General features: G+C 52.6%; 1 protein-coding gene and 1 pseudogene across 1 annotated transcript; both read right to left on the bottom strand.

Moving 5' to 3' along the window:
* Window positions 1–1,856: 1,856 nt before the first annotated feature.
* CADM4 (cell adhesion molecule 4) lies at window positions 1,857–16,346 on the bottom strand. Its single transcript, XM_055411997.2, has 9 exons — window positions 16,238–16,346; window positions 6,147–6,293; window positions 5,721–5,873; window positions 5,333–5,467; window positions 4,521–4,685; window positions 4,302–4,392; window positions 3,743–3,915; window positions 2,760–2,888; window positions 1,857–2,252 (listed from the first exon to the last, which is right to left on the bottom strand). The coding sequence occupies exons 1-9, from the start codon at window positions 16,299–16,301 to the stop codon at window positions 2,143–2,145; spliced, it is 1,167 nt and encodes a 388-aa protein (XP_055267972.1). The 5' UTR covers window positions 16,302–16,346; the 3' UTR covers window positions 1,857–2,142.
* LOC129547393 (U4 spliceosomal RNA) lies at window positions 3,068–3,132 on the bottom strand (annotated as a pseudogene).
* Window positions 16,347–25,138: the final 8,792 nt, after the last annotated feature.

The raw sequence follows: 25,138 nt of genomic DNA, 5'->3' as shown, positions 1-25,138 counted from the left end.
GAGGTGTCAATCTGAGAGGTTTTCTCTGATGTTTCTGAGATAGCACCTCCAGATTGACTCTAGAGAAGTGAGTGGGTTATGAGTAAAGCAGGATCGGCTCTCAGAGCCAGTGAGATGATTGTTAAAGCTGGGATTGACAGATGCACGGGGCTTTATTGTCCTGTTCCACTTTGGTATGTTTGAGGTTTTCTATAAGAAGTTAAAATAGTACCCCATACCCCTTACTCTGCTTTTATCTTAATAGTACTTGTGTGTGTGTGTGTGTGTGCGCGCGCGTGTGTGCGTGCTCAGTCATGTTCAACTCTTTGCCACCCTCTTTGACTGTAACCCCACCAGGCTTCTCTGTCCATGAAATTTTCCAGGCTAGACTACTGGAGTGGGTTGCCATTTCCTACTCCAGGGGATCTTCCCCACCCAGAGATCTAACCCCTACCTCTCGGCGTCTCCTGCAGGCAGATTCTTTACCATTGCGCCACCTAGGAAACCCAACAGTACTTACGGCCATCTGAAATTGAGTTTTGTTTGTTTGGCTTCCTTGCTGTAATGTTTTCCTCATAAAAGGAAAGAAGGCAAGAATGGAGTCGCTCTTTTTCACTTTGGGTTCTCAGTGCCTAGAACAGGATCAAGTCTGCGGTTAGCACTAAGCTGTCTGGAACACCTAGCTTTTTGCCTGTTTTATTCACCATGGCATCTCCAGCCCTTTGAGCAGCACCTTGTACAAAGTAAGGTTAATATATTTTTTACTTGAAAATAAAAATCACTTGTTTAACATTTAGATGAATGAATGAGGGGCCAGGAATGCCAGGCTCAGGAGCTTTGACTTGGTCTAGAGGTGAACAGAGAGCTAGGGAAAGATTTTTGAGCTGGCAGGGACAGATTTTGACAGGGCAAAATGTGAGTAATTGAAAGGTCCTCTGAGATTGATGTCAGGGGTGGGGATAAGACAGGGGAAGTGTCCAGGCTATTGGGTGGGGATAGGGTAGCTCAGTGGCTACTGAGGGGACAAGATGGTGCTTTTTGGCTGAAAGACTGACCAGAAAAAACCCAGGTTTCCTGGGAGGGTGGCAGTGTCCTTGGAGATGTAAGGACCCTCTCCTGACCTAAACAGTCCACGGCAATCATCACCCTCCCTCCCCCTCCCTTAGTTCAGCACCCCTCCCAACATGGTGCAGGTCTGGGCAGAGGGACAGACACACAGCCACCCCAAAAACTTGTTCTCTCCTCAGTTTAATGGTGGTTAGTGGGATTGCCAAACCCCCTCCCCGTTCCCCTCCCTGCCCCGTACAAAATGTGTTGTTTTTTTTTTAAACAAGAAAAAGGGGGCAAAAGCCAGGAATGGGGGGGAGGGGGTGCAATCTGATATTTTCATACAGATTTTTTATTTTTTTAATATATTATATATAAAACCATAGAGAGCAATGCACCCTCCCCCCAGACTCCTTTCCCCCTCCCCGGGGGGCCTGGAGGAGAGATGGGGAAGGCCCCCCCAGGAGTGGGTGGACAGAGAGACAAAGATGGATGGGACAGATGTGGGGAGGGGGGGGAGGGGAGGAGAGCCCAGGAGCTGGGGAAAGGGGACTGGAGCAAAGTTGGGGCTGTCTCCCTCACCGCCCCCATCAAAGTTATGACACAAAGACACAGAATCCCTGTTTCCACACCCTCCCCCCACCCTTACCCCCACCGTGCAAACATGGCTTTGCAAAGAGGTGCCCAGAGCTCTGTGGAACTCCTACAATGGCTGGCATGGGGTCTGGGACCCCCAAAGAAATCTCTGTTCCCCTTCCCTGCCCACCCCACCCTTCCCAGAATCTGACCCCTCCCCACAAGACCTGGGACTGCAGCCTAGGGGCCTTGGCCTTCCCCCAGTTATCTTACCCCAACCCGATCCCTATCGCCCTCCCTGGACTTAGGGGGTCTGGACCTTTGGCCCTTGCCCCCCCATCGGGGGACCCAGACCTCTGGGCCCTTGCTTTTGGCCCTTGTAGAGAGAGACCCAGGCAGCCAACACCCCCATCCCTGTCCAAGCGTCTGAGGTGTTAGTGGTGGGGGGAGAAGCCCACCATCCCAGACTCTGGTAAATGTCTTTGCAGCTGGCAGTGGGGTGGACCCCAGCCCAGGCCCAGGCCTGGGGTGGAGGTGGAGTCAGATGAAGAATTCTTCTTTCCTCTTGTGTCCATCGCTGCCATTGAGAAAGGCTTCTCTCGCTTCTCCCTGCTCATCCAGGCCACTGGCCTCATGGGTCAGATAGGAGCCTGAGGGGTGACAGATCCCCACCCCCGGCAGAGGCCACAGATACGTGTGGACCCAGGAGTTGGACGGGGAGGCAGACAAAACACATCAGATGAAGAGGGAGAGTGGAACATACAAGGGGAGAGTCAAGTCCAGGGAAGAGCAAAACAGGGGCAGAGAAAGAGAGAAAAGCAGAATTAGGAGGACTTCCCAAGTTCACTGAAAGATCAACCCTTATCCGTTCTCTAGGTAGTACCCGCTTGCTCCGCTCCCAACGAATTCGCCAATTAGGAATTCAAAGGTAAACGTCCTAGACTCAGCTCCAACCCTTCACCCCTTTTAGGATACTGGATCGAAAGACCCGCCCCTTTCGGGGTCTGGGCCTAAAGTTTCCGCTCCTGGCTCTAGGCTCCGCCCCCTTGCCCTGGCTCTACGCCCGCCCCCTTTCGAATCGGGTTCTAAGCCCCGCCCCCTCCTGGACTCCATAACCAACCACGTCCGTCGCTGAATTTGACCCCGCCCCCACTCACCCTTCTGCCGTACCGAGCACCAGACCATGCCCACCAGCACACAGATGATCAGAAACACCAGCAGCGCCAGGATGCCGCCCACAATGGCATAGGGTACCGACGTCTGAGCCTCTACCACCGCACCAGGGTCTGCCAGAGGGACAGGGCGCAGGCCCAGGTCATCAGAAGGCGGGCCCAGCCCGGGCCCGTAGCTGGCGATGTCTTAAACCATTCTGCACACCACGTCCAACCGCGCCCCCTTACGTGCCACGCCTCGCAAATTACCGCCACCTGGTGGGCCCTTCCCCTGGCGCCTTTTTTTTTTTTCCCCAATTAGCAATAATTGCGCCTCGGATAAACCTCATTGGCTACGACACTGCCACTGAGCAAAGCTCCTGGTGCCATTCTTGATGTTCCACTTCTTCAAGAAATGCCTGACTTGGCCCCCAGTCACTTCGCTAATACCTACCTGCCTCCTCCCGCCACTTCATTCCCCAGAGAACAGAAATAGCACATCCTTTTTCCTTCACTTCAGACCTAAGTCCCTTCCCATCTTGTTTAAAACGCTCCAGGTAGTTAAACCGCTGATCTAGGGCCCAGCCACTCCAAAATTCCTGCCGCACCGTCACAGGAGCTAAACACATAACACTTCTTTGTGCTGGCGACCTCCAACTGCTTTCTATATTTAGCTCATAATTTTTACAACAGCCCTATGAGGTAGGTGCTATTGTTTATTTCCACTTTACCAATGAGGAACCTAAGGGACAAACTTACCTGCAACAGGACGCTGCAGAACTGAATCTGAACCCAGACAATCTGTCTGGTCCCAGAACTATAAGAACTCTGTGGGCTTTTGACCCCCCGGAATCATTCTTTACATAGGTCGGCACCTCAAACACCATCCAATCCATCCTGCCTGTTCCCAAGGCCCAGCCCCACCCAGGACGGCGAGGAGACCCCGGGAGGCCTCGTCCCCACGCTGAGCCCTGCCCCCAGGTCCTCACCGTAGACCACGAGCACATAGAGCGCCCTCGCGTGGCCGTGCTTGTTCGACGCCTCGCAGGTGTAGGTGCCATTATCCGCTGATACCAGGCCGGGCAGCGTAAGCGTCTCCCCGACTGCCTCCGCCCGCTCTGGCAAAGACTCATTACCGCGGTTCCAGCGGATCTGGTTTGGCCTGGGCGGGGTTATAATGAGAGTTAGGGACGCGGGTGTCAGCACACAATTCTGATGTCTCAGAAATCTAGATATGCGACATCTCCAAATAAGAGAATCCTTACTAGACCTTTCCCTTACTTGAAAACCAAGAGTCCCGGGCCCAACTTCAACCCATCAGCAGGATCTCAGGAATCCTAGCCCCTCACCCCCACCCCCAGCCCCTTCCACACTGAAAATCCAGGAGACTGGGGGGACCCACAGCCTCCTTCCTCACCATCTAGCCCCAGATCCCTTCTTTCTCAGGATTCAGAAGGCTGGGTCTCAGCCCACTCTGTTCTTCCAGCTTCAGGTGCCCGGGTCACCTGTTCTCCGCAGGACCCAGGAACCTCGGACCCCAAAGCTCACCTGGGGTTCCCCGTCACAGCACACGTCAGCACCAGTGTATCTCCCTCCCTCACCACAGCTTGGGAGGCATGGATCCGGGCCGTGGGGGAGTCTGTGGGCAGGAGTGAGATGGGAGAGTGGTTATCTGGGTTATGCAGGACTAGGAATTCTCCCGGGGGCAGGTGGCAGGCGCATTGGAACCCTCCTTCCCCGCCGGGCACTGGCCTGCCAGGCACTTACACTGCACATCCAGCACGTACTGCGTCTGCTTGCTGTGTCCGGAGGGTAGCGCCTGGTTCTGCGCCTCACAGATGACGATACCGCCATCGTCCTTGCGGTCTACACGAAACCGCACTGTGCTTGCCACACTCCAGACCTTGCCATTTTCCTGGCCGCTGGTCACTCCTGCCAAGCCCCGCCCAGAAACTGTCAAGTCAGGGCTATGGCTCCGCCCACTAAAGGCACACCCTCCCACCTGGCCAATCCCAAAGCAGGCTATTTGCCAAGCTCCACCCCTTATCCACAGCCTCGCCTCTAGTCCTCCAAACCACGCCCCTCTCCAAACCGGGCCCACAACCCCGTGTCTCTTTCCAAAGCTCCTCGATCTTTCACCCCACGCCCTCTCATCTAACAATTCATTCAATAGTTATATACTGAGTGGTGGTTGAGTCGCTAAGTCAGGTCCGACTCTTGCGACCCCATGGACTGTTAGCCCGCCAGACTCCTCTGTCCATGGGATTTTCCAGGCAAGAATAATGGAGTGGGTTGCCATTTCCTTCTCCAGGAGATCTTCTCAACCCAGGGGTTGAACCCGGGTCTCCTGAGCTGTAGGTGGTCTCCTGCGTTGCAGGCAAATTATTTACCGACTGAGCCACCAGGGAAAACCAATATATTGAGTAGTAGTGTCCGCCAAACCCATGCACTCTTCCTCAAGCTCCATCCATATATAAACCAGCCTTTTCCAAGCCACACCTCCTGGAACCCCGTCTCGTAAGTCTCGCCCTTCACAGGCGCCTCTCCAGCCCACTCCCATCCCCGCCCCCAGGTTATACCTTTCAGTTCCTTTCGGTCCCGGTACCAGCGCAGGACGGCAGCCGGGCGGGACCGCGGAACAAGACAGCTGAGCTCCACCTCGCCGCCCTCCACCGCCTGTTCCCGGACCTCCACTATAGGATTCTCCGGGGCCACTGCCACAGGGAGAAGGGGATAAGAGGGAGGTCAAGAGAGGGACCAGGGTGGGCTTAGAGTAACCAAACTGCAGGATTCCAGGGAACAAGGGGAACAAAGGGTCAAACACAGAGGCAAGAGGTCAGGGAAACCAGCCATGTTTACTGGGAGCAGAAGTCCAGGAGGTTAAAAACAGCCCAGGTCAAGTCTCAGGATAAGGGATGAGCAAAGGAGAAAGGAGACAGGATGGCTCTGAGGCGGGGAGGCCATTACCCAGTACAGTGAGCGTGGCGATCTGGTGGTGGGTGTCCTCTGTGTAGAGCTGGCAGAAGTAGCCCCCCTCGTCCTCCAGGCGGGCATCTGAGAGCCGGATCCGCACCCGGCGCGGGGAGAACTCCTCAAGCTGGAAACGCTCATCCTTCAGGGCTAGAGAGTGAAGCGGTGGGAGTGAACTGGGGGAATCCGTACCGCAGGAGTCCCACCTTTCTTTCAGGAGCTTAGAGTTCGGCCCTCTCTTTTCTCCAACCACACCCAGGTGTCTAAGGCGCCCACCGAGTTACTCTCTCAGGTGCCCAGAATGTTCCAGGCCCCAGCCCCCTCCTCCCTCAGATCCAGGAGACCAGAGTCTCAGCTCTGTCTTCAGTCAGGCCCCAGCCCTCTCCTCTTCCAAGACTCAGGCTCCGGACCCCCAGCACGCACCACGGGTGCCATTGAAGAAGAGGGTCTGCCGGGCGGGGTTCTGAATGACAACTATGGATCCATCATACTGGTGCAGTCGGCAGGTTATCTCAGCCACCCCGCCCTCAGCCACTGTCACGTTCTCCGTCTGGACTTCCTGTCCTGCCCCTGGACCAGTAGACAGAGACACAGGATAAGAGACTCATTAAAGGGCACAATTCAGTCTTTGCTTTCTCCCTCGGGTCTTCACCCATCCAAACTTCCAACACCTCTCCTTCCCCTCATGCAGTTCATTACACCCAACATTTCCTGTGGGCTGGAATCCAGGAGATGGATAAAACCTGCCCCCTGCTCTAGGGAAGGGAAGTTGCTCAGTCATGTCCGACTCTTTGCGACCCCATGGACAGTAGCCCACCAGGCTCCTACATCCATGGAATTTTCCAGGCAAGAGTACTGGAGTGGGTTGCCATTTCCTTCTCCAGCCCCCTGCTCTAGAGGAGCTGCAATCAAGATCCAGTGGATCTAAGGAGTGGGTGGGTGGGGCAGCACAGGTCACACTGGGAGCCCAGAGGAAGTAGAGACTAAGACCACCCAGGGAGATGAATGATCAGAGAAGATTCTAGAAGAAAGCTCCATTGGCCCCACATTTTAAAGAGTGAGCAATCCCCTGGGTATGGGAAACTGTTGTGTGTTCACCAAACCCCGTCCTTCACACCTGAGCACATATTTTAACTTGTCTGCAGAGATGGGCGAGATATTCTTCCCATCCCTGCAGAGTTAAGCTTGCTGCTCTTCCTGTTTTGGGTTTTGTTTTGTTTTTTAAGGCTGTGTAGCACAGCTTGTGGATCTTAGTTCCCCAAACAGGGACTGAACCCCTACCACCTTCAGTGGAAGTGTAGCGTCTTAACCACAACCAACCACTGAACCACCAGGGAAATTCCTGCTGTTCTTCCCATTAACGAAGCACTCTGACCCTATGAATCTGGGGAGGGCTTGTGACTTGCTTTGATCAACAGAATTTGCTAGAAGTGATATTGAATGAGTTCTGGAGCCTAAATCTCAAGAGACCTCACAGCTTCCACTCATGCCCTTTTGCTGCTCTGACACTGTTGGGTGAAGATGCCCAGGCCAGCCTCCTTGAGGATGAGAGACCACACGGAGTGAGAGAAGTCCAGCCAAAAGCCAGCACCAAACGCCAGCCACGGGAGTCAGGCCATTTTGGACTATCCAGCCCCTGTGGCACCACCAAGTGACTACAGCCACATGAGTGACCCCAGTTGAGACCAAGAGAAGAAGTGCCCAATTGATCCAATCCAAACTGTTGGCTCCCAGAGTCATGAGCAAAAAACATAATTGCTGTTCAAAGCCACAATGTTTTGGAGGGTGTCTTAACACGGCTAAAGTTAACTGGTTCAACACACTGAAGTGAAAGTCACTCAGTCATGTCTGACTCTCTGCGAGCCCCACGGACTGTATAGAACTGAATTCTACAGGCCAGAATACTGGAGTGGGTAGCCGTACCCACTCACTCCAAGGGATCTTCCCAACCCAGGGATCAAACACAGGCCTCCCGCATTGCAGGCAGATTCTTTACCAGCTGAGCCACCAGGGAAGCCCTCAAGGGAGAACACACTATTAGGCTACATTTCTGAGGATCCCTTGTGCTTACACGGGGCCCCATGACTGATTTCTGGCCAATAGGCTGTAGGCAGAAGAGAGAAACTCCTTCTCCAGCCTGGTTCATTCTCACCCACAATCCTTCATGCTGGCAGAATGGAGAGGACTCCTAGGAGCCCAGAGGAGAATGGGATTATGAGCTGGAAGGAGTCTGGGGCCCTGACTTTCTGCCCCATGTTACCTGCCTGCACAGGACTGTAGCATGAGTGAGAAATACATTTTTTTGGTTCAGCCATTGAGATTTCAGGGCTGTTGTTACAGCAGTTAACTTACCCTGATTAATCCATCAGAGGAATGAAGTAAGGGATTAGTAAGGGGGTGTTTCCAGCCAAGTAAACAGTGCAAAGTAAAGCTCAGAGCTGAGATTAATCATCATCAGCATCATCAATGTCACTGTCATCTTCAAAATAACAATAACCATCATAGCTACTGTTTATTAGGCAATTTCTGTTCCAGGCTTTGTGCTAAGGGCATTACCTATATAATTTCCATTTAATCATCACAATACCTGAATAAGTTAAGTGTTAGTCGCTCAGTCGTGTCTCTTTGCGACCCCATGGACTGCAGCCCACCAGGCTCCTCTGTCCATGAGATTTTTCCAGGCAAGGATACTGGAGTGGATTGCCATTTCCTTCTCCAGGGGATCTTCCCAATCCAGGGATCGAACCCAGGTCTCCTGCACTGCAGGCAGATCCTTTACTGCAGGCAGATCCTTTACCGACTGATATAATTTCCATTTAATCATCACAATACCTGAATAAGGGAGGCACAGGAGAAGGACGTGGCACCCCACTCCAGTACTCTTGCCTGGAAAATCCCATGGACGGAGGAGACTGGTAGGCTGCAGTCCATGGGGTCGCTAGGAGTCGGACATGACTGAGCGCCTTCACTTTCACTTTTCACTTTCATGCATTGGAGAAGGAAATGGCAACCCACTCCAGTGTTCTTGCCTGGAGAATTCCAGGGACGGGGGAGCCTGGTGGGCTGCCCGTCTATGGGGTCGCACAGAGTCGGACACGACTGAAGCGACTTAGCAGCAGCAGCAGCAGCATTATCAATCCCCAGTTGTTTTTTTTCCCAGTTCTCATTTTTTAGGTGAGAAAATTTGTTCCAGAGAGAGAAAATGACTTGGCCAAGGTCACAGCCTGAGAGTGGCAGAGGCAGGATCTACCTCGAGGTCTCCCAATTCTGTATCCTGCACCCACATCCACTCCTGGTTGTCTGGGTGAAAGGTGTCCAGCATTGGTGAGGATTGTGGCGTGTGCTTGTGAAGGGTCTCAGCCAAGCTACAAGATCAGCTTTTATCCTGAAGGCCAGGAACTGAAGCAGGAAAGAGCCATGATCAGATTTGATTATTCACGTTTTTTTTTTTGGCCATGCCATGCAGCACATGGGATCTTAGTTCCTTGACCAGGGATCAAACTCGTACCCCCTGCATTGGAAGCAGGGAGTCTTAATCACCAGACCACCAGGGAAGTCCCTGGTTATTCACCTTTAAATTCTGGATGACTATTTTTTCATCTGTCTTACATTCTGTCTCATTCATTCATTTGTGCTGCAGGGAGGGTGTCAGGGCCTGGGTGCCCAGGGGTGAGTCAGATGAGGTCCCTGTCCTGGGAGGCCTTCAAGATTTATGGGGAGGTAGACATAAATCACTGTAAAATCCCATCAGAAGTGTTTCAGTTCCTGTAAGAGGGATAGGTAACCTGCTTTGGGGGCTGAAGGGTGGAAAAGATTAATTCTGGAGGGTGGGGGAAAAAGTAGAGACAGCAAGCTTCCTAGTCAGTATACACTCTTCCCTTTCTCTTTAGTAAAAGAATCCTGATTGTATTTTATGGTTGCCCTGTGCTGTGCTCATCAGCTAAGTCATGTTCGACCCTTTGTGTCCCCACACCATGGACTGTCCAGCCCACCAGGCTCCTCAGTCCATGGGATTTTCCAGACTAGAAATACTGGAGTGGGTTGCCATTTCCTCCTCCAAGGGATCTTCCCGACCCAGGGATCAAACCCACAGCTCCTGTGTCTCCTGCATTGGCTGGTGGATTCTTTACCACTGAGCCACCCGGGGAGCCCTTACGGTTGCCTTACATCCAGCAGAAAGAGAAATTCCCCAGACTCCCTTGCAGCTAAGTGAGGCCACGTGATAAAGTTTTATCCGACTAGATATCAGGAAAAGTGTCATGTGATCATTTGAGGGGACTTTTTTTTTTTTTAATTTTGTTATGCCAAGGCTTAGTTGCAGCATGTCAACTCTTAGTTGTGGCATGTGGGATCTAGCTCCCTGACCAGGGATCAAACCCAGGCTCCCTGCATCAGGAGCACGGAGTCTCAGCCACTGGATCACCATGGAAGTCGCAAGGGGACTTTTTAAAGAAAGGGGACAAGTCCTTTTTCCACCTGGTCACCTTTGTGCTGCCTGAAACTAGGATGTGATGGAGTTCAGGAACTGAGAACTGGAAGATGCCTGGGTCTCTGGTGATGATGTGGAACTGTCGTAAAAGCCTTGGATACCAACTTCCGGCGTCTTTTATTTTTGAATATAATGTTTTGTGAATTTAAGCCCCTCTTAGGGGTTTATCTAGCACTTTCCTGAATAGCAGTCTTAATATGTCCAATCCTGGCACCAAATATTTTCCCTCCCATGTTTTCTGTCTCAGTACATGTCACAACCTGGTTGCTCAGGCCAAAACACCTAAAAATCATCCACGTTTTTATCCTTTCCCTCACCTCTAACACCCACTCCATCAGCAAGATCTATCCATTCTGCTTCTAAAATATATCCCAAATCTGTTCACCTTTGTCACATCATCCCCGTGACACTATCTCTGACCTGGTCCTTCAAGAGCTACTCGTGAGTCTCCCTACTCCCACACCTGCCTCCCTGTAAGACCAGTCTTAACACATCAGCTGGATAGCTGCAGTGCGTGGGCTTTTCCTGTGGTGGAGCACAGACTCTAGAGTGCAGAGGCTCAGAGTCACAGTTCATGGGCTCAGTTGCCCCGAGGCATGTGGGACCTTCACTTAGACCAGGGATCAGACTCAGACCTCCTGCACTGGGAGCGTGGATCACCATTAGCCACTGGACCACCAGGGAAGTCCCTAGAACTCTTCCTATTTCATCACCACTGTTTTATTTCCTGTATGGAACTTTCACTGAAATTATTTTATTCATTTGCACACTTGGTGGTTGTCCATCCCCCATTATTCGAATATACACCTCATGAAGGCAGGATTGTAATCTCTTGGGTTTGTTGCTGCACCCTAGTGCATGGAAGTGTACTTGACCCTTGATAAATGTCTGGGTAGACTGATGCCTGAATCTCACATGCTAGGCATTTCAGTCTCACGACAACTTTGTGACATGGCAATATTCTCATCTTAAACACTTGGGTTGATCCCAGCTGGACCACTTGCCATCTGTGTGACCTGGGACAAATGGCTTAACCTTCCTGAGCTTCAGATGACCCGTCTGTAAAGTGGGGATGACGCCAGGGCCTGATTCACAAGAATCAGCCCAGAAGCGGAGGCTCAGGGAGCCCTCTGCGCTGCTGTTATTACAACCTCCAGAAACATGCTTATTCCTGTGAAAACTGAACTGGCCTGTTTGCACATCCGGGCACTTTTTAAAAAAACATATTGAAGAAGGCTATCCGTGGATCCTGGTCCTCAGGACTAGCCCAAGGGCTAGCCCCCCATTTTACAGATGCGGAGAATGAGGCTCAGGAGACCCAGGCAAGTCAGTGGCAGAAACTCAACATCTCTTGGGTGCCCTCAGGACCTCTGGGTCCGCACCCCCCCAAACATATCCCCTGCTCTCTGCTTGAGGAAGCACATGGGGTAAGGGTGGGGGGCTTTTGTTTTATTCCCTCCCCCTCCTGAGGAGTCAGTAACCAACAGTGTCTGTGCCTGGAATATTAATGTCCCAGGAGCTTTTGTTTCGGGGTTGGGGGGTGGTGAGGCAGGACTTTCTGGTCAGCGAGGGGTAGAGCTTTGGTGACTGGGGCACTGGCCCTTTAAACTGCCTGGAAAAAAGGGACTAGGGAGGGTTTGGGAAAGAGTGACTGAGCAGGTGATGTGTAGAGACCCAGAATCCAACACTCTCCTCCTTTAGACCCAGGAATCCAGCCCCCCAACTGCCTCCTCTCCCAGGATCCAGGAGTTCCAGTTTCTAGCTTCCTTCTCCATCAGGATCAGGAATCTGGGCTCTCAGCATCTTCCCTCAAATCCAGAAGTCGCAAGCCCCCAGCCTTCTCCCTCCTCAAATCCAGGATTCTGGGCCCTCACCCCCCTCTTCCTTGAGGAACCAGGGGTCCAGACTACACAGCTGGTGGATGTTTCCACGGAGACTAAAAGGAGTGGGGGGAGCACTTCCTGGGTCCTGAGTCAGCGAATACCCAAGGGAGTCTCAAGGTCACAGTTCCGGGAAGGTCACAGCCGCCCCCTCCATATCCTCTCCCCAGGGGGCTCATAGCATCCTGCCTCCTCCCCCCCCCATCCTCCCCTAGGGAGGTGGTACATCCCTGCGTCCTGACCGAACCCCCCCAGCCCCCCATCAATGGCGGAGTCCGAACATCCTCACACAAAGCATCAATTCTTCCCCAGCTCAGCCTTGTGAAGGCGCCTGTATTCGCAGGACCTAGGCATCAGGGTCCCAGTCCCTCCTCCCTCAGAAACCTGGAGTGGGACCCCCACCCAGGGCTTCCTTTCTCAGGACTCAGGAGTCTGCACCTGCACCCCACCCTCCATCAAGACTCCGGAGTCTGGGATCCCAGTACCCTTCTCCCTCTGGACCCAGGAGTTCAAGCCCCCCAGCTGCCTCCTCCCTCAGACCCAGAGTCCAAGACCCCAGCTCCTCCTTGTCCTAACACAGAAACCCCTAGACTTCTGCTCCCTCAGACCCAGGACTCTAGGCCCCCAGCTCCAGGATCTCCTGGGAACTTTTGGCTCCAGGGCCACAGCCCTGTCTCCCCAGCCCTCTTGTCCCCCTCCCGTCTGTGAGGCAAGCATCAGGTGGGGGCGTCGGGGTGAGTCAGCAGCCTGGCATACAAAGTTCCCCCTGTGGCCCCCACGTTCCTGGGATATTCAGAACTCCCTGGATTCCGGGCCTTGAGCCCAGTCAGGGGGTGGGGGAGTCCTCCGGAGGTTCCCCCTGGGTGCGGGGTCAGGGGAAGAATTCCTGCTCCGGGAAGGGTGTACTGAGCCCTCGCTGTCTTCTCTTCCACCCCCAGCGCCGTCTATATTCACCCCCTTCCAGAAGAACGCCCTCTTGCCCCACTGGGTGTCTGCTGAGGCGCCTCCGTGCCTGGTTCCTAGAGGACCTAGGGGCCTGGGGTCCACACAGGCAGGAACCAGTGGGTGCTCAGGTCGTGGTGCCACAGGCCACTGGGCGCTGGCGAGTCCGGCCCCCCCACCCCCACCCCACCCAGAGAGAGAAAGCTGCCTTTGTGTTCCCCAAGACGGGGACAGGCCAGGCTCGCACGACATTAATCCACCCCAGGCCCCAGCCCTGCTGTGTCTAAGGTCTTGGAATCCCTTGCGGAACCTGACCCCGTGCTCTGGGGACGCAGGCATCAGGCTCATTGGATGGGTGGGGGCTAGAGGCAGAACCCTGCTTCTCAGAGTGGCCGGCCCAAACTTTAGGAGGCAGGGAAGAGTCAGTCCCTGGGGAGGGAAACATTATTCGGGATTAACAAACTCTCCATCAGGCACCGCCCCCGCCCCCCAACTCTTAATAGCCTCTTCATCTTTTCTTTGGATCTGGAGTCTGTTTCCCGTGCTCCCTTCTGGGCCATCCAGTGCCTGGCCTGTGGATCTGTTTCTGCCTGCCTGCATCTTTGGGCAGGCAACCCATCCCTCTCTCAATCCCTGTCGCCCGCCCACCCTGGACCCTTCTTTCTGTTAGCATACATCTCATCATCCTTTTCTGATATTCCTGGTAGATGAGGAAGCCAGGGAGAAAATAATACATTTTTGAAAGGGTGTAAATGAACCCCAGCTCCGGTCCCCACTCCTGCTGGCTGGGCAAGGTGAGAGGGGAAGGGAGTGACAAAGAGGGGAAGGTGGGGACCATGGACACCTCCAAGAATCCGGTGGCCAAAGCCATTCAGAAATAGCCAATGAAAAGGAAAGCAGACAGGGCCCCCTGGGATCAGATACTTCAGCTGCCTACCCCACGCTTTACAGAAGGGGAATTGAGGCTCAGAGGGGGATGGGGAAGGGGTGGACCCAGAACTATACCGAGAGCACGGGTTCCAGAGTGCTTCCCATGACACCTAGCTCTCTCCCAAATGGTGAAGTCCCCCGTCATTTCACCTAGAGAAGTTTACAGAAGGGATTAGGGCACCAGGAAGCAGAGACTTTAAAACCACAGGAGGGACAAGCCTGGAGAGCTCCTTCCCGGAAGTGCTGGTGAAAAGATTCCCAAACTGGGGAGGTGGTCCTCTTAGGCAGTATTCTGATTCTGAGAATCCAAACTCCCACGATTCTAGACCTCAGAGGTGTCAAGATTCGGGATCTCCGAAAGGTAAAGGTTTCAGAATTTTGAAGGTGTCAGGAGGCTAGAATGCAAACGCCAGAGAGGTTCTAGAATTTTAAAGGTGTCAAGAGTCTAAAGACTTTGGGCTTCTGGAAGCCAGTGGTTCTAAAACACCCTCAAGTTTTCTGTTCACTGGATTCATTGGTTCTAGGAGTCTATGAGCTGGCCTAACAAAGAAAGAAACAAAAGTGGATGGAGATGTAGCTTAAGTACTAAAGTGCTTATCTGGGAAATTGTGGCTTGTCTCCCATCAAAAAGGAGGTAACGGTGAAAGTTCTGAAGTGATGACAGAAGACTATAGAAGAAAGCAAGGTGGAGGGTGACAGGCCCACTCTCAGCCCATCACTTTGCCCTGAGGAGAGGAGAAGCACACTTTGCCTCAGCTCTGGAGTGGGGAAGGTGTCACTGCACCCAGCTTGCCAGAAACCCTTTCAGGTGTCCAAGCTGGAGTTCCTTTCCTTTCAGGTCACCGAGTTCAACACCCTCACTTTACAGAAAGGGAAACTGGGGCTCTGAGAGAGAAGGGTGCTTGCCATTGGCTACGCTGGCAAATGGCACGAGCCAGAATTTAAACCCAGGCAGGCCCCCAACCCTGTGCCATCTGGTCACAGCTCCCAAATTTCCACAGGACATCCGGCCCTCCCGCTCCTGCTCAGTTACCTCCCTGTTATCCATTTCCCCCGACCCCGAGTGGCTTCCCCCACCGGGGAGGGGGTGACCGGTGGCAGGTACCAGGCACACACAGTGTGAGAGTGTGAGTGTGGGGGTGACATTTCCTGACCTTGTCCTGGGTCTCAGGGTCACCCTGTCTTGGAGGACTCCAGCTTTTCACAGTGCATGATAAGGGTACGTGGAGGGCTCCCTGGATGTCCTGGAGGGGGCTTCTCTGTAGATAGTGGCCTGGGTGTGTGAATGGGTGGGGAGGGGCAGCGTTTGGAAGGCATCTGTTGGATCCACGTGTGTGCCCACACGCCAAGGTTCCCCACACACTTCTTCAAACACACACACATATGCACACATTTCCCTCCAGGGCCCTTCAGGATGCCCTGCCCGACTCAGTTCCTCTCCAGGGGCACAGAGGGACAGAGAGATGCAGAAATGAAGGATGGTGATGGGGAAGCCCAGGATGGAGGATGTGACGGTAGATAGGGGAGGCAAAGAGACAGGGGACAGGGACACAGTGGGACAGACAGACAGGAGAGAGTGGGGAATGGGGAAGACAGATGACAGGGAGGGCTAGAGAACCAGGAATGACAGAAAGAGAGGGGACAAGGGAATGGGACAGATGGGGGACAGAGAAGCAGAGGTGACAGAAAGACGGGGCAGAAATACAGGGGCACAGACAAGGGGATGGAGAGGATGCTGGGGGGCGGGCAGAGTGACCCAGTGAAAAGGGACAGAGACCAGGGGACAGAGGTGGGGGACAAAGGCTAGAGAGCCGGGGGACAGGGAGGCAAGGAGAAAGGGGGACAGAAGGACGGACAGTCTTGGAGACGGAGGACAGAGGACAAGGGTAGGGGGACAAGGAGAGAGACTGAGGGGTTCAGAGACGGGCGGACAGAGGGACACAGGGATCGGACAGAAGGACAGAGGGGCCGGCCTCGAGAAGGCTGGCTTGGGGCTGGAGGGGGGTCTCGGGCCCTTTGTCCCTGCAGGGATCAGGGCCTGTGCGGGGTTGGGGGGGCTGCGGCACGGTGGCCGGGCCTGCGCCCCCTCCCCCGCTCGCGGCTCCCGGCTCGCGGCTCCCGGCCCGCGCTGCGCTTTGTCCCGGGGAAGGGGGGCCCGGCCCGGCCCCGCGCGCATTGTTCGGCCTCTGCGGCCCCGCGACCGCCCGGCTGTCACCGCGGCGCGCCCCCCGCCCCGACCCGGCCAGCCGGCCGACCCCGGCCCCCGACCCTACCTGGCCCCGCCGCGGCCGCCCATAGCAGCAGCAGCGGCCACTGGAAGCGCCGGGCCCGGCCCATGGTGCCGCCGCCGCCGCCGCCGCCGCTCGCTCCCGGCCCGGCACCTGCACCGCCCGCGCCGCCCGCCCCGCCCCCCGCGCCCCGCCCCCTGCCCGCCCGGGGGGCGGGGCTCCGAGGCCGGGGCGGGGCCGGCGCGGGGGCGGGGGCGGGGGCGGGGGCGGGGGCGGAGAGGCGCGGGGAGGCCCCGGGCAACCGCGGAGAGGGCACCTCCAGGGGATGCGGGAGCCGGAGGGGGCTGCGCCCGAGAGCTCGGGGGCCCGGGGGCGCGGCGAGCAGGGGTCGTGTGCCGGGGGGACTCGCGGGCAGAGAGTGCCGGCGCTGCGTGAAGGCAGAAGTGGTGGGCGATGATGCGGAGGGGAGCGCGGGCAGGTGCTGCGAGGGGCAGTGTGTCGTAGGAAAGGTGAGGGTGCTGTTGCAAGGATGCGCCAAGGTGCGGGAGGGTGCGGAGGGGAGGGAGTTGAGTGAGGATGTGTGTGAGGCTGTGAGCGTCCGGGGAGAGGGAGTTTGGTGGGGAAGGTGAGTGGGAGAGGTGTTCCCCGGACAGGAGGAGGAATTCCGTGGGCGAAGGTGAAGGTGGGTGCACATATTCCGGAGGGGAAGTGAACGTACTCTAGAGGGGGAGAGAAGGTGAAGGTGTGAGCATGGAGTGGGGTGTGGGAAAGGTAGTCTGTGGTAGACCGTGTAGGTAGTCTGTGGACAGGTGAGTGTGACAGGCTGTGAGCTGGGCCACCTTGAGAGGGAAGGCCACAGCCTGGTGTCTGGGCAGGTCCAGGACCTCCCAGGGCAGGGCTAGGCTGGGCTGGGGTCAGGACTCACCCTTGCCCCGTCCTCACCCAGAAGCTCCGCGTTTCTGCCTCATTCCTGGGGTGGGAGAGGCGCTGGTGGACGCCCAGGCGTCGGCCTCCCCACCCTGCGCGCTCCTCTTGCGGCCCGGCCTCTCTTTCCGTCCTGACTGTCTGCGCGCGGTCCCCACGCCTCTCCATCGCTGGTGCTGACTCACTCCTCCAGACTTGGGCCCCTTTTCCCTCCTGGGGGGTGAGTCCCCCCGAACCCCTTCTGTGGGACTTGGTAGAGCCGGTGCAGGGTTATCACCCTTATGAGCCAGGAAGAGTGAAAAACCATGGAAGGTAGGAGACTTCAACCTCTCCCACCATCATTTGACAATCAGGGAAACTGGGATACGCCAACTATGAAAATCCTTTATCTCCATCACTACCCAAAGCTCCTGCATTCAGGGCCTCCGTCGGACTTCAGCTCCTGGCTCTCTCAGTCTGTCTGTCTTTTTCTCTCTGTGCTGTGTGCTATGCTAAGTTGCTTCAGTCATTCCCAGCATCCTCTCTGTCCTTGGGACCCAAGCTCCCATCAGTCTCTATGTGCCCAGGACCACAGCTCCAAGTGACTTCTTTCCTTTTCAGTTCTCAGTTTACCTTTCTGTAAACGGGAGAAAGGTGTTGGGTTGGATAATCTCCAGTCCTCCCAGAGCTCACAGTCTGTGTGTTGAGATAGGTGGGAGAGAGGTGTCCAACCTGGATCTGGGATACTGGGTTAGGGAGTAGCTAAAGGTTGTCTTTCCTCTCAAAAATCTATCGGTCCCCCACTCATGGCTTTAACCAGTGTCTCCTACTTCAGCTCCAGGGCACCCTGGAGGATGTTGGTTTGGCTCTCATCTGTCTTTTTTGGGCCCCACCTTTTCTTCCACATGAGGTTGTCCTGTCCCAGTCCTACTCCAAGTTACTGTATGCATTGGGATTTTCATTCAAGTGATGGAAAATTCAACCCAACTGGCTTAAGATAAAGAGGATTGTTTCACATACAAAAAAGGCTTGGGTATGACTGACTCCAGCATTATCTGTCCTAAGGATAAATGGTCCCCTTATGTAGTAGGATGACTGGTCAGTACCCCTGGGACCACATATTTGGGGCTTCATATTTGCAGAGGGGTAGAAAGAGAAAAGGGCTTCCCAGGTGGCACTCAGTTCAGTTCAGTTCAGTCGCTCAGTCGTGTCCGACTCTTTGCGACCCCATGAATCACAGCACGCCAGGCCTCCCTGTCCATCACCAACTCCTGGAGTTCACTCAAATTCATGTCCATCGAGTCGGTGATGCCATCCAGCCATCTCATTCTCTGTCGTCCCCTTCTCCTCCCACCCCCAATCCTTCCTAGCATCAAACTCTTCCAGTGAGTCAACTCATCGCATGAGGTAGCCAAAGTATTGGAGTTTCAGCTTTAGCATCAGTCCTTCCAATGAACACCCAGGATTGATCTCCTTTCGAATGGACTGGTTGGATCTCCTTGCAGTCCAAGGGACTCTCAAGAGTCTTCTCCAGCACCACAGTTCAAAAGCATCAATTCTTCAGCACTCAGCTTTCTTCACAGTCCAACTCTCACATCCATACATGACCATGGGAAAAACCATAGCCTTGACTAGTGCCTGCCAGTGCAAGAGCTTCAGGTTTGATCCCTGGGTCAAGAAGATCCCCTGGAGGAGGGCATGGTAACCCACTCCAGTATTTATGCCTGGAGAATCACATGGACCTCTGAGCCTGGCAGGCTACAGTCCATGGGGTCGCATAGAGTCAGACATGAATGAAACCACTCAGCACACACTCACAGAGGCATACACCTGAGCTTCCTGGGTGGCGCTGGTGGTAAATATACCACCTGCCAGTGCAGGAGATGCAAGATATGTGGGTTCAGTCCCTGGGTTGTGAAGATCCCCTGGAGTAGGAAATGGCAGTATTCTTCAGTATTCTTGCCTGGAGAATCCCATGGACAGAGGAACCTGGTGGGCTATGGGCCATAGGGTCGCAAAGAGTTGGACACGACGGAAGCAACTTAGCAGAGCACACAGCACAGAGAGAGAAAAAGACAGACAGACTGAGAGAGCCAGGCTGTGGGAGCCTGAGCAGAGATAAGAGACTGAAGAAGCTCCTTCAGCGGAATGAGGAAATATTTCTTTTCCCTTATAACCCTCCTTGAAACCTTCCATTGGGTCTCCTTGGTTCAGATAATGCCACCTGCCTATCACTGAACCAACATCAATGGCCAGGAGATGAGATAAAACTGATTAAATTAGATATAAGCCACAGACTCCCTCTACCCCCAGGTCAGAGGTGAAATTAGATTTCTCAAACAGAAGTAGATATTAGGGAGACAGTTGCTGTCCCCGCTATTCTGGGTGGTGGGGTGGGCTGTGCACTGTGGGCTTGACCATTCTTGGGTATTTTAAGTCATGGGATGGTTCAGAGTTTGTTATTTGTTTTCTCAGCATCATTCTGCAAGATAATAGAAAATATATTGGTCTCTGCCCCTGGTTGCTGACACAGAGCTCCTGAAACCCTTGTAATTACCTAAGTGATAAGAACACCAGGATCAGCTTTGTTCTAATATTTAGTCTTTGACCCTAGCTCCTAACTCAGGTCTCCGGAAATCCTTGTCATTTCTTGGGTGATAAGAATGTCTGTTGTTCAAATCGGTGACTTATGGTGGGCTCCTGGATGAGGTCTGGTCCCCCAAAAGACCCAACTATGATAACAAACTTGAGATTTTCAGCCCCACTCCCCATTCTCTTGAGAAGGGAGAAGGGCTGAAAACGGAGTGAAGGATCCATGACGCCTTTGTGATGAAGCCTCCGTAAAAATCCCAATAGCATGGGGTTCAGGGAGCTTGTGGGTTGATGAACACATGCAGGGGCTGGGAGAGTGACATGCCTGAAAAGAGAATGGAAGTTGTGTGCCCCAGGGCACAGACCTTGCCCTGTGCATCTCTTCCATCTGACTGTTCATCTGTATTCTCTATCATATTCTTTTAAAATAAAGGTAAGTCACTTTTCCTGAATTCTGTGAGCCACTCTAGTGGGTTAATCAGACCTGAAGAGGGGATCATGGGAACCTCTGGTTTGTAGCCAGTTGGTCAGAAGCACAATCTGGACTTCTGATTGTCATTGGAAGTGGAAAGTATGGGACTGAGTCCTTAATCTGTGGGATCTGAGGCTATTTCCAGGTAGATAGTGTCAGAATTAAGTCACAGAACAGCCAGCCAGGGTCACAGAAAATTGCCTGGTGTTGGGAAGCACTCCCCACATTTGATGACCTGAAGTGTTGTGAGTGTGATCCCACTGTGAGAGTAGAGGAGACGAACAAGAGAAAGACCAGTAGGGAAAAAGTGAGTTGTTCTCTCTACAGAAAGAAGACTGGGTGGGCATTTCCCCCCAATACACAGTCCCTCCTCCTTTGTTCTTTCCTAAGAGAATCCTGATTTTGTTCAGGCATCAACTTTTCTTTAATAGTCAGCTGATGTGTGGGAAGTCCTAGGAGTAGGGTCTGAATATACTTTGTTGAATATTGTGGTTCCATGCCCCCTTCTAGTGCAAGGGGTGGGGCATGAAACAAATCAGGCAAATAAAACGCGGGAAAGGCAAGTTACCCTGGAAGTTTGGGGATAAGCTTTCTTTGTTTTAAAAAAGAAGAGAAGAGATGGCCCTTTGTTATTGCTTCTGAATGTGGGTGTGATGCCTGGAACTGCAGTGGCCTTCTTGAGGCCATGAGGCAGATATGCTTGAATGGATCCTTTAGGACATAATGGAAACATTGAATAAGTCAATTCAGGAACTGCCCTATCTCATGATCTCTTCTGTGAGATCATCAATTTCCTCTTTGTTTCAACCATTTTGAGTTGGGTATCCTTTTAAATACAGCCCTGACCACCATATTGCCTGCAATTCAGATAGAACACATGGAGGTATCCCTGCTTACAGATTAAAACATTTTAAGCGGTAGTTTTCTTTTTCAGTTGCTCCCCCATCCTTGTGATAGGATCTCTCTCATAGAGGTGGTTTTCTCAGCTCCGCCTAAGTGGGTTGCCTACCATGAGAATTGCCTGAGTGGTAGATGCTTGTTTAGAATGTCCACAACTGTGTGTCATGGCTTTGATATAAACTTCTCTGGCCATAGCAGAGGAGTCCTGACCCAAACTGGACTCCCCCAGAGAAGAGTGAGAAGAGTCTGTTCATTAAAATATTATAACAGACACAAGTAGTTCTTGGTACTTGACATTTCAAGGGCATGTTTGGCTACTGTGTTTGAGGCAGGAGGTAGTCTGTGAGGAGACAAAAATAAGGTGAAAGCCCAGTCCGTGAAGGAAGCCACACACTCAGAGCGAGAGAGGGTGACACAGAGAGGCAGATTTTGCAAAAGGGAGACAACATTGATTTCGCCCAGCTTTTCAATTCTGTTTCTTGTCCCTGGTGCAGCCCAGAGACCTAGCTCTTGCCTGGATTCTAAACTTCCAATAATGCTGTCGTTTTTTGCTTGAGTCAGCTCAAACAGATTTTATTTCTTGCAACTGAGATCCCTGAACAAAAACTTGGGAGCCATTAATGATGAGGTCCTGATCACAAGGTCTGGGGTAGAACATTATGAGAAATTTATCTCTAGCCTCAGTAGCTGCACCATGGGACATGTATTTCCATCCTTTGATCCCCACTGTAGGGTATCATGGGAAATGCAATCCTACCCTCCAGCCTCTGCCACAGGGTCTCATGGGAAATGCAGTTCTAGCCTCAATTTCAGCTGTAAGTCATCCTGGGAAATGTATTCCTAGCCTCCAGTCTCTGCTATGGGGGTATCATGATGAATGCAATCCTAGTCTCCAGTTATCACCCAGGGGAGCAACCTGAGGGTCCCTAACCCACACCTCACTGTCTCAATAAAACAAGTACACCTCCCTTAGACAAAAAGGTAAGGAAGCCATCCTCCCCCTCATTTCTAATAAAAGCCTCACTCTGGGCAAACTTGCAAAAAAAAAAAAAAAACACCCACAATTGACTATACCTTCTAGCTGCTTTTTTTTTTTTTTTTTAACAAGACAGGAACAAGAGAGCCTTAACCACAAGACACTGGTATAAGCTGACGGGACTTCAAAATTGGGACAAGGGTTGCTCTGCAGCTCATTACCATCTCATTATAATAGTAAGATCTCTGCCCCCGGTGCCATATTGGTACAATCCAATTCCTGTCCAGTCACCAAAGGATCATTCAAGGGCAGAAAAGAGGAGTTCATTCCAGGAAATCTGTACCTATTTCCACAAATCAGGGTGACATGAGACCCCCACCCCCAATAACTCTTCTTCACCCTTTTCTATAAAAAGCTTGTCCCCCACTTGTAATCTGGAAGAAGGTATCTTTAGAGCATAGGAGATCCCAACCAGTCAATCCTAAAAGAAGTCAGTCCTGAATATTCATTGGAAGGACTGATGCTGAAGCTGAAACTCCAACAGTTTGGCCACCTGATGTGAAGAACTGACTTATTAGAAAAGACCCTGATACTGAGAAAGATTGAAGGCAGGAGAAGGGGACAACAGAGGATGAGATGGTTGGATGGCATCACTGGTTGGATGGACATGAATTTAAGCAAGCTCCGGGAGCTGGTGATGGACAGGGAAGCCTGGCAGGCTGCAGTCCATTGGGTCCCCAAGAGTCGGACATGACTGAGAGACTGAACTGAGCTGACCCCTTCTCCATTCCTGGACCACCGAATAAAAATCTACCTTGCAACAAACTTCTGGACCCACTGGTGCGGGAGGGTAGGGGGGTGGGGCGGAGCGGGAAGTGGGGGTCTCTTTTCAGTAAGTTTCTGCTGCTGTAGAGAATCACAGCAGAATGGTGAAAGTAGCCTCAATTTTAATTATGAAGCATCTCAGAAAATGTCATCTTAGCCTCATCTCTGCTTAAGGGTATCATGGGAAATATAGTCTTAGGCCAGGTTTTGTTGTAAGGTACCACCCAAGATGTCCTCTTTCCTTCCCTCCCTTCCTCCTTTGCTCATGTCCTGGGCTCTAATCTAGAAACTGGGAATACAGTAGTGAGCAAATAAAAGGATTTACCCTTTATGGAGAGTATTGTGGGGAGGGTTAGCAAAAACCAGACAAACAAGTGATTATTCTAGCCAACCATTGCAGCATAACAAAATACCCCAAAACTCAGCCATGTAAAACCACAACCTTTTTTATTTTATGATTCTGTGGGTCAAGAATTTGAGCAAGGCACAGTGAGGTCAGTGTGGATTGAATCCTCAATGGACTAGAGCCAACAGCCGGAGATGGATGAGCTGCTTCATCTGGGGCCATATATCGGAAACTTTGGTTTTGTGTGGGTTGAATTGTGTCCCCCCAAAATATGTTGAAATCCTAACTCCCAGGTTCTATGAATGTGATCTTATATGGAAATAGGGGGACTTCCATGCAGAGGTTGCATGTTCGATCCCTGGTTGGGGAACTAATATCCCACATGCTGAGGGGTACAGCCAAAAAGTTAAAAAAAAAAAAAAAGGTAGATTGGTATATTAAGATGACGTCAAACTGGATTAGGGTGAGCCCCTAAATCCAATGACAGGTGTCCTCATATAGAGAGATTTGGAGACTCACAGCCATATTGACAGGAAAGAAAGTCATGTGATGACAGGCGGAGACTGGAGTGATGGATGCAGCCACAACCCAAGGACTGTTGAGGATCGCTGGCAAAGAAGGCTGAGTGCCAAAGAATTGATGCTTTCGAACTGTGGTGCTGGAGAAGACTCTTGAGAGTCCCTTGGACAGCAAGGAGATCAAACCTGTCAATCCTAAAGGAATCAGCCCTGACTATTCATTGGAAAGACTGATGCTAAAGCTGAAGCTCCAACATTTTGGGTGCCTAATGCAGCCAAAATTGGAAAAGACCCTGATGCTAGGAAAGATTGAGGGCAGGAGGAGAAGAGGGTGACAGAGGATGAGATGGTTGGATGGCATCATCAACTCAGGGGACATGAATTTGAGCAAACTCCAGGAGATAGTGAAGAACAGGGAAGCCTGGTGTGCTGCAGTCCATGAGGTTTCAACGACTTGGACATGACTGAGTGACTGATCAATAACAACCCAGAAGCAAGGAAGATTCTTCCCCAGAGCTTTAGAAGGAACATGATTCTGCTAACACCTTAATTTTTTTGTTTCTAACATCCAGAATTTCTGTTGTTTGAAGCCACCTCGTTGGTGAGTTTGTAGTCACTTATCATGGCAGTCCTAGGAAATGAAATCAGCTGGGTTTCTCAGGTCTCCTGCACTTTGCATCTGCTGGGTTGCCACATCTAGGGTAGCTCCTTTGTTCTCTTGGCTGGTGCCTGGGCTGAGATGGCTGGAACCTCTGGGGCTCTCTCTACACGTGGCATCCTTGCACGGGTAGCTTGGGTGTCCTCAGAGCATGGCAGTCTTGGTGCAGGGGGACTTTGACATGGCAATCGGCTTCCCACAGTGCCACTCCCACCATATTCTAGTTTTGCAAAATTTATTATTATTTGACTGTGCTGGGTCTCAGTCGTGACATTCGAACTCTTAGTTGCAGCATGTGAGACCTAGTTATCTGAGCTGGGATCGAACCTTGGTCCCCTGCATTGGGAGCATGTAGTCTTAACCACTGGATCACCAGGGACATCCAAGAGCTAGTATTGACCCCATCCGTTTAGGCCACCACAATGACAGTTGGTGATACAGTATTTGCGTGTGAATGTGCTCAGTCATGTCCAGCTCTTTGTGACCCCATGGACTGTAGCCCACCAGGCTTCTCTGTCCATGGGATTTCCCAGGCAAGAATACTGGAGAGGGCTGCCATTTCCTACTGCAGGAGCTCGTCCTGATTCAGGGATCGAACCCTCATCTCTTGCATCTCCTGTATTGGCAGGTGGCTTCTTGACTGCTGAGACATCTGGGAAGCCTGGATACGGGATTTGAGAAGATCTTGAAAAGAAATCCTGTCTCTGGGAGTGGGGAGGAAGGGATAGGTTGGGAGTTTGGGATTGACATATAACA

Source organism: Moschus berezovskii, chromosome 22, assembly GCF_049115385.1.
Source record: "Moschus berezovskii isolate FMDL1 chromosome 22, NW_MosBer_1.0, whole genome shotgun sequence".
NCBI classification, from domain to species: Eukaryota; Metazoa; Chordata; class Mammalia; order Artiodactyla; family Moschidae; genus Moschus; species Moschus berezovskii.
The sequence above is the reverse complement of the archived record's forward strand: the minus strand, read 5'-3'. Positions and strand labels throughout refer to the sequence as shown.

Coding starts and splice junctions, on each gene's coding strand:
- CADM4 (XM_055411997.2), bottom strand. CDS start 16,301: ATGGGCCGGGCCCGGCGCTTCCAGTGGCCGCTGCTGCTGCTATGGGCG. Junction 6,294..16,237: donor GGCGGCCGCGGCGGGGCCAG/GTAGGGTCGGGG, acceptor CTACTGGTCCAG/GGGCAGGACAGGAAGTCCAG. Junction 4,686..5,332: donor GGACCGAAAGGAACTGAAAG/GTATAACCTGGG, acceptor GGGGCTTGGCAG/GAGTGACCAGCGGCCAGGAA.